At 34.1% G+C, this 9,184-nt stretch overlaps 1 protein-coding gene across 3 annotated transcripts in view; it reads left to right on the top strand.

The window, feature by feature from the left end:
• MARF1 (meiosis regulator and mRNA stability factor 1) overlaps positions 1–7,894 on the top strand; it is a 50,002-nt gene extending 42,108 nt beyond the window's left edge. For all 3 annotated transcript variants that reach the window (XM_051962749.1, XM_051962756.1, XM_051962766.1), the window contains 7 exons: positions 220–447; positions 797–1,027; positions 1,185–1,397; positions 2,372–2,432; positions 2,514–2,654; positions 3,523–3,693; positions 5,332–7,894. In XM_051962749.1, the coding sequence (XP_051818709.1) occupies positions 220–447; positions 797–1,027; positions 1,185–1,397; positions 2,372–2,432; positions 2,514–2,654; positions 3,523–3,693; positions 5,332–5,570 (1,284 nt within the window). In that variant the 3' untranslated portion in view covers positions 5,571–7,894. The remainder of the gene's footprint in view (positions 1–219; positions 448–796; positions 1,028–1,184; positions 1,398–2,371; positions 2,433–2,513; positions 2,655–3,522; positions 3,694–5,331) is intronic.
• Positions 7,895–9,184: the final 1,290 nt, after the last annotated feature.

A 9,184-nucleotide genomic window follows, 5' to 3' on the forward strand; every position in this document is an offset into this window, starting at 1 on the left:
TATATATGTTATCACTTCATTTAAATGAGCATTCTTACTAAATAATGTTAATTTAATGTCAATTTATTAAATAACATTAATTTGAAAAAAAGAACTAAATACTTGTAAGCCATTATACTCTCACAGAATAAACAAAAGTACTTTCTTATTAATAGTTTTATTTACATGAATGCCTATTCTAAGTTATAATATTTCATTTCCTTTTGTTTCCCCTTGAAGGTATTGGAATGTGGGCAAGAAAAGATCCTTACATTGACAGAAGTAGAACGTGTCAAGGCTTTAGCTGCCCAGTTTGTTAAACTTCTTCGGTCTCAGAAAGACAACTGTCTTATGATGACTGATTTACTTACAGAATATGGTAAAACTTTTGGTTATACTCTGCGTCTCCAAGATTATGATGTCAGTTCAGTTCCAGCATTAATGCAAAAACTCTGCCATGTTGTAAAGGTAAACTAATTGTTTTTTTGATTTTGGGGGGTTTTTTTGGAGTAAATTTTGTAGAGTCTGATTATGTGCTTTACATTTTTTGATACCTTTAATGTTTAAATTAGCCTCATCTGCCAATCTCATTCAATTAACAGAATGTTCACTAAGAGTCTACTCTTGGAATTTTAGAATACAATGTATTGTCTTGTCTTCTTTATTTTTAGTTTAATGAATAACACTTCACATTAGAAGAAATAATTCAGGAACATCTCTTGATTAGCAGGTCTTATTGACAACAAAAAGTATAACTGCATTAATGTGACCTAGGTGGTCTCAGTTTTGAAAGTTCAAATTCTTTATCCTTTCTCAGGTTGCTGATACAGAATCTGGCAAGCAGATTCAGCTGATAAATAGGAAGTCTCTTCGATCCCTCACTGCCCAACTACTAGTGGTGTTAATGTCTTGGGAAGAAACCTCTTTTCTTTCTGTTGACCAGCTCAAGAGACATTATGAAACTACCTATAGTGCTTTTCTCAACCCTTGTGAATATGGATTCATGACCCTGTCTGAACTTTTGAAGAGTCTGCCGTACTTGGTTGAGGTATAAAACTGTTTGACTTTAGTCTTTAGAATAGTCTTAATATTTTGGCTAGAATTTGCATTTTTAAGTTTCAAAAATTTTATTTTCTTGTTGTAGTTTCTCTAAAAGGGTAGCTTGTATTATAATGCTACTGGGTTTTTGTTGTTGTTATTAATAGGTTTTTACCACTGACACGACAGAAGAGTATGTGAAGCTCACCAGTTTATATTTGTTTGCAAAAAATGTACGGTCTCTACTTCATACCTACCACTACCAGCAAATATTCCTTCATGAGTTTCCTGTGGCCTATACCAAATATATAGGAGAAGTATTACAACCCAAGACCTATGGTTATAGTACCCTGGAGGAGCTCTTGGGATCAATTCCTCAGGTAGCCATTTACACTTTGATTTTGTTGAGAGCCTCCTTATTGAGGCATATGTTCACTCTGTTGTCACACTCGAATACAGTGGCAGCCAGTTTAAATTTAACTTGAGTTTAAATTTAAATTCAAAAATATATACCAGAGGAGCTGTATCATTTTACTATACCTCAAACATTGTGATTCAATTTTGTTTTTTTTTTTTAGTGTTGTGTAAATAAAGACATTAAGAGATTTGCACATAGAAGTATCTAAGTTATGTGTACACCAAAGAAATTATATTTTAAGTCAGGAAATTAGTTTATAGTGGTTCTAGAATTGAAGACTCTAAAAGAGATGAATATCCTTTGTTTTATAAATATAAGCTTTGTAAAGATAAATGATTTTTAGTTAGTCCATACTGCTTCAAAAGCTAAGGAAAAGAATATAGAAAATTTATTTTCAGCTTTCCAAGCTTATTTCTTTATATACAACTACTAAGTTCTTAAATAATATGATTCTTGAAGGACTTGGAATTCTTCCTTTTGGGGGGGAGGAGGCAATTGGGGTTAAGTAACTTGCCCAGGGTCACACAGCTAGGAAGTGTCAAGTATCTGGGTCAGATTTGAGCTCAGGTCCTCCTGATTCCAGGGCTGGTGCTCTATTTACTACACCAGGGGTCCTCAAACTTTTTAAATAGGGGGCCAGTTCACTGTCCCTCAGACTGTTGGAGGGCTGGACTATAGTAAAAACAAAAACTTTGTTTTGTGGGCCTTTAAATAAAGAAACTTCATAGCCCTGGGTGAGGGGAATAATTGTCCTCAGTTGCCACCTCTGGCCTGCGGGCCGTAGTTTGAGGACCCCTGTACTACACCATCTAGCTACCTCAGGACTTGGAATTCTTGACAGGCAAGATTATGCTTGATAAGATTTGAGGGTGTGGGTGTGTATGGGAGCATTTTCCCACCTTTCCTTCCGTTGACTAGTAATATGTTTTATTGTAGGTGGTCTGGATAAAAGGACATGGTCACAAAAGAATTGTTGTTTTAAAAAATGACATGAAAAGTGAGTAAATTTTAAAAAAAGAAAAGAAAAGTTTTCACCTAGTATTTGCATTTTCTGACTTGTCTATGTTTTTTCTTCTAGCTCGGTTGAGTTCTCCCAGTTTTTCTCCTGCCAATCATGTGAGTGATCATGAAAACCAGACAGAAGACAATAGTGAGCTTACTCTGGAGACTTCTGAATCTTGTTCCTCTTTAGGACTCACTTTGGGAGTGTGTGCTAATGGTAAGAAGAAAGCTGAGAATAAATGAACACAAAGTCACAGATAAAAGTTAAAGCTTTATACCTAGTGCTCTTAAATACAAAGTAGAGCTTTTGACAGTTCTTATTGGCTAGTAAGGTTAAAGAAGACTGGAGAGATTTACAGGTGTAAAATACAAATATCAGTTCAATTCCAGACATTAATAGGAAAAACTTGACTTTGGACTGAGAGTTAGAAGATCAAACTTCAAGTGCAGGCTTTGTCTCTAACTAGTAGTGTGACAATGAGCAAGTCACTTAACCGTTTAGTCCTTATTTTTATAAAGCAGCCGAAATAATGATGTCTAAAATTCTGTTCACTTCTAACATTCTGTGATATCAATTTATCTAGCTAGTGTGGCATGTCTGTTGTTTTGTTTGCAGTCAATAAGCCAGTAGATCTGAAAGGTTTAGAGCCTTGGCATTTATATGTAATTTTTCTTACTTTAAAGAACATTTTCACATATACTATTATAAGGTAGGCAGGGCTGGTGGTACTTCTTCCATCTAAAAACTGAAAAGACTGAGGTAAAAGTAGACCAGTAATTTGGGGAAATTAGTTTGTCTTTTTGAATTGCTGTAAATCCATTTAATATATTCTTCTAGGAATCTTAAACTCTTTTGAGCATCAGAAATAGGATCTTTTTTCTTTAAATGTCTATTTTATGATGGAGGATGGTATTCTTCCTCTGTAAAAAGAATTTTCCAGGTTGGACATGACTTGCTGTGCAGTTGCTGGGGAGTTTTTTGTTTGTTTGTTTATTTTTGACACTTCTTTGTATATTAATGTTTAAGGCTTAGAAGTCTGAGCAGTCGACATTTTCAGAGTGTTTCTGGTCTCTTCTTCCTACAGGTCCTAATCAAACTGAACAGGAGCTCCTCTGCTTAACTAATACTTCGCCTGTAGATCTTTTGTGTGAACCAGTCCCTTCTTGCTTGCCATCCCCACAGCTGAGACCTGATCCAGTCATTCTTCAATCTACTGATCTCATTCAGTTTGAGGAACATCCCCAAGCTCCTTATGGTAGGAGTTACTGAGTTTTCATCATTTACCTCTTAACAAGCAGATATAATTATTATTATTAATTATTTTTTACTATTTGAGTGACAGGATTAAATGTTTGAAATTTATTATTTTATATTCCCAATAAAATTCCTAGTGTTTGGCCTTTATAGCTAGCCTTCAGTTATTGTTACAAACAGGACAAAGGAAAGTATTATGGATAAATGAAATCTCCAGATAAAATAAGTATTAACACATCTATGGAGAACAGTAAAATTATGAAATGATAAGCAGTTATTTTAATATATTAATTTTAATTTCTTGCCCAAAGAGTTTTTTATAAGAGCCTTGCAAAAGCAACCGGGTAGGCTGATTTGAGTTTTGTCTCCTTCCTATTTTTGTATACTCCCTTAGCATACCCTTTAGTGAACATTTTTTAAAAATACCTGCTATGTCTCAGTCACTGTGATTAGTGTTAATATAAAGAAGGCAAAAGACAGTTCTTGCTAAAAGGTGCTCAAAGTTTATCTACACAAAAGCTAATATAGCCTTTATTTAGGTGAGGAAAGGCTTTCAACCTGTAGAAAGTGGGATTTTAATTGAATCTTGAAGGGAGCCAAGAGGTGACAATGAAGAGGGAGAACATTCCAAGGATGAGGGACAACTGCTGAAAGTGTCTGAAGCCAAGAGATGGAGTGTCTTGTTTGACAAACAGCAAGAAGACCAAGATCACTAGATTGAGGATTTATTTGTGTTTGAGTGGAGGAGGCTGGTGAAAAATGTAAGAAGATTGGAAAGGGAAGAATGAGAGATTTCTAAATTGTGAAAAGGTTTTGAATGACAATCAAATTGTCTGGGTGATCTGTGACCTAGGTAATTTTCTTCTGTATAATTGAAGATTAATAGTAAACAAAGTTATTTGTACTGCTCCATATTGATTCATAAGTTATAAAGTATCAGCACCTGTTCTTCAGTGAATGTTTGAGTGTATGGGATATTTTGCACAATCCTAAGTACTGTTGTATCTTCCTTTAAGAAAAGCTAATATATAAAAAATAAAATTTACCTACCCATTAAAATAGAGGAAGCTTTACAGAGAAATTCATTCACTCCTCACAGGAATTTTTCTGATATCTATGAGCTCATATATAGATAATTATGTAGGTGGTATATTCTTGACACAAAAAAGTGTCAGGAGTCATTACCCATGAGAAACATCCAGAAATGAAGAAAACATCTGAAATTTTTCTTTATTTTGGTAGAAAAATGTGACTATTTAAATTTGATTGATAGAACTTTTCAGAAGCACAGCTACTTTGTAAAATTAGGATATGTTTGTATGTGACGTGGAAAATTAATCCACAGTAGGTTAGAAGCAGCCCAGTATAATAGTTGGAATACTACTCAGGCAGATGTAGATTCAAATCCCACTTCTAGCATTCATTAACTGTATGACTCTGGGCAAATTACTCAATCTCAAAGTGTCTCAAGCAACTTTCTACCAAGTGATAAAGAACTTTATTGGTCTAGTTTTGCTGATCTCAAACTGAAATTCATTTCACTAATGGTCTATGGATATATGTTTTGGAAAAAGAAGCCATGAAAACAAGTTGTTCTCCCATTTTGTGGAGTTGAACAAATGTCTTTTTGTCTTCACAGAAATTATGATTTTAACAGAACAACAACAAAATAAAATGACAGTAAGCAAAGAAAAACTGACTTCTGGCCCTGGGGTACCTGATGCCTTGGAAAATGTCTCAGTGCCTCTTTGCTCATCGTTGGATATCTCAGAGTCTCGGCCAAGCAAGGACACAGTGGAGAGCCCAGCCAAAAAACAACACAAAAACAAAGTGAAATTGGCAGCCAACTTTTCTTTTGCACCCATAACCAAGCTTTAACTTTGATTTGTGACTTGGAATTAGGAGGGAAAAGCACTGTCTGACTCTGCACACAAAAATAGGTTCAAAGCTATTTGCACGCCCTTTCATGTTTTAATGAAAACCCCTATGAGCCATTTAGTTCTATTAAGATGGATTTGAAGATATTTTTGTTCCTTTTACCTTGAACACAGCTTTTGGCTGAAGAGTTTTTTTAATTATTTGAAAAAACTTCCCCAGCATTCATTCAAGAATCTTTTAGGTATTTTACCAAATTTTCTTAATTAAAATGAAATAAAATGGTGTTCGGTAAAAAGAAACAGGTATGAATTCAGCTGGAAAGATTTGGATTTTATTTCCATTAAACTTCATCAGTGGTTGTAATCTTACATGTAGCATATGATATTTGTTAGACCATTGCTTACTGATGTTGTTTTCAGACAGTATTAATAAATGCATGATCCATCTTTCAAAAGCCTGATAAATAAACAAGTGTCTATGCATTAGAATGGAACGGGTAAGCAAGGAGTTTTGAATGTATTTGTAGGTAGGGATATGAATGATAATTGTTTCTTTGTGATTTGTAAGTTCACCTCATTTTTCATTTTACTATGCTTGGAGATGACAGATGTGGCTTTGTGACAAAATTTATTTTAAATGTCTTTTGTCACTTTCAGTTCCATTTAGGAGCTTTCTAGGAAGTTGAAGATGTTTTAAGCTTCCCTTTTATGTTATGTTCCAGTTTGACATGGATTAGGTTAAGGAAAAGGAGATGGTCTAGGTGTCTTGAGTTTAAAGTCAGTGTTTGGGTGACAACACACACATTTTGTGTGTCTAGAGATGGTATTGGTAGGAAAGGGTCTGATTTTCCTAAACTATGCATTAAATGCATAAATTATAAATCAGAGCAGGTTATGAGAAGCGCTTTAACCTGAGATGTATCAATATTATTTCCACTGGAAAGAGACACAGTGATTCTATCTAAGCATGGGAAGGCCAAGGTTGATCCACTTAACCTTGTTTTTGTACTTTTAAAGCAAGTTTTGGTAACTGGGAAGCTTTGTGTGTCTGTTGGCATATTGTCTTTTAACTGTTTTTATTCTGATGGTTACTTCTAGTGTTGATAGCGTGTTCAGTTGTTTGTGGTATTTGATCTTGGCATTTGGAAAAGCCAGCCTTTGAAGTAGCACTGCACTAGCAGATTGGCCTTACTTTAGAGTTGGCTGAAATGTCCATTGGCGGATGGCCTCTTACCCCTTCTGGGTAAACCCAACATTTACAATGGATTGTATTTGTTGGGCAAAGAGACAGATGGAAGTGCTCATAAAACTGAAAGAACCTGCCACACGATGTCTTCCACTAGTTAAGTGATTTCTTTTTTGAGGTTAATATTTTTGTAATGTACTAGAAAGCCAGAATATGGGCTCAGATTTCATAGCCAGCATTTGGGAAAATGCCACAGAATTGCTATTACAGAGATAATTTTACAAGTTAGGTTATGTTTAAAAAAAAGAAAGAAAGAAAAGGAAGAAACCAGAGATTCTTACTATTTGGTATATAGCCATGATTCAAATGGAGATTCACTGGAAATTTTCTTGAGTATAATGGTACAATGTGACTCCTTCTGTAGGCATATTTCCTCTACAGACATAGTACAATGAGAAAAAATGCAAACATAATTTTTTTTAAAGATGCTTTTAAACATTTCATCAGTTTATTGATCAAAAACATCAGTTAATTACAAATGATTTCAAAAGGCAGAGTTTGCACATTGGAACTTTTGTTTTGAAAATATGCAAAATATTGTGGACTTAAAGAATATAAAAGGTGTAATTACAAGTCACTGGAAACAATCTAAAAGAGAAGGTTCTTGAGAGAAGAAGCTGTAATCCTGCAATATCTAATGAATGTGGCAATTATACCATTTATGGAGGTCAGCCAGTGGGCCTAGGTCCATGTGTAATTCTAATAAATGCTGTTTGAAAGTAAGGAAATTCATTACGTGAGAAGTTGTGTTCATGATGTATTATAAAATGGCCAATCCAATTGCAATATATTTTTTTAATCCAAAAGCTTAATTAAATGATGTGACTAAATGATCTATAAGAATTAGGACAATTAAATTATTTCTGGTTGGAAAGATTTACCAATTTAGATTTGTCTGTTTAAAAAAAAAAAGTCACCAAAACTCCCTCTCTCATCCTGTACCGTTTGTTTTGGATTGGGCAGAGGGAAAGAAATGTTTTCTTAACTGTCTACTTTGTTTGAACACTTTTTGTGGTTCAAAGTGCTGTTTTGTGTGTTGGGACCAAACAGTTGTCAATAAAATTTACAAGCAAGCATAACATTTTGGTGGTGCTTCATTTGAGTGTATTGTTGGTATTTTAAACTGTCTTTTCTATCTTTTGTTGTCTCTTTGCATTTTGAATACCTTCTACCCCACCTATTCTTTGGGAAAATTGTATTTACCATAGAATTGTTGTATGTAAAATGTACAAACTTGGATTTCTTGACTGATATTTAATAAGGGGAACAAAATTTAACAAATTGGCTAGTTACAAGTGTAGCTCTACATTCAAAGTCCTAAAGTTTTTTATTTTGGTTCTATTATTTGACTTAGAAAAGTTAGTAATTGCAGATCCCTTCTCAATACTCCTCCAGCCCTTAATTGATAAAACTGGAATCATTCCCTGGAATTAGTTTTCCAAAAGAATTCATTTTGTGCTTTACCTTTTATTGCTTTATTACTGCTGAACATAATTTATTTTGAAAGGTCTTGTTCTTTCATTATTAAGAGTGAAGGATGAGCATCTTATCCCACATATATCATATGGAAAGACACAGAAAAACATGAATGTTGTAATAAATTGTTTCAAGATAATACATGATTTTTTTATGTAAAGAAGCTTTTAAAAATTTTGATAATTCTTTTGAGGCATGAGAATGTAGTAGAGCAACCTGGGTCCAAATTCTTCCTCAGAAATTGATTGTGTTGTGCTTTCTGGACTTTAGCAACTCTCCAAGGCTCTTAGTTTATAGTGTGGATTTCCTACCCAACAAAACCATAGTTCCTTTAATGTTACTTGAGGCATCTTTCATCCAAGCATTTTTAAAGAATTATTCTATCCCTATACTCTTAAGAGAGTAACAAGTATGTTTGCAGGTAGAATTAAATTTGAAATATGTAGTGCAGATAACATTATGCCTTAGCAGTTTTTTCCAAGCATCCGAACCTCATTTGATAAACCAGGGGAAGCAAATCTGGGTGTGCGGGGGAATAGCTAAAAAGAAAATGTATTACTTAACTTTTCCTAAAATCAATCAGATCTCTACAACCAGAATCTAGAAGATCTTACTATGACCCTCAAGAGTATCCTTAGCTGTGTCTCTTTCCATTTTATTTTAAGATAATTGGATTTTAGTTCAGCGTTATGAAAGTTATTCTCTACAGTTTACTTGAATCATATAGGGTGAAAAATGAGTCATCTCATTTCTCCTAGAGCATCACAATTTATTTTTTTGATCTATTAAACACTTACTATGTGTAATATATTGTGTTGGTGACTTGAAATTATAAAGATGAATAAGACCTGACCCTACCCACAAGGTGGGGTTACAATCTGATATGGATAATA

Source organism: Antechinus flavipes, chromosome 1, assembly GCF_016432865.1.
Source record: "Antechinus flavipes isolate AdamAnt ecotype Samford, QLD, Australia chromosome 1, AdamAnt_v2, whole genome shotgun sequence".
NCBI classification, from domain to species: domain Eukaryota; kingdom Metazoa; phylum Chordata; class Mammalia; order Dasyuromorphia; family Dasyuridae; genus Antechinus; species Antechinus flavipes.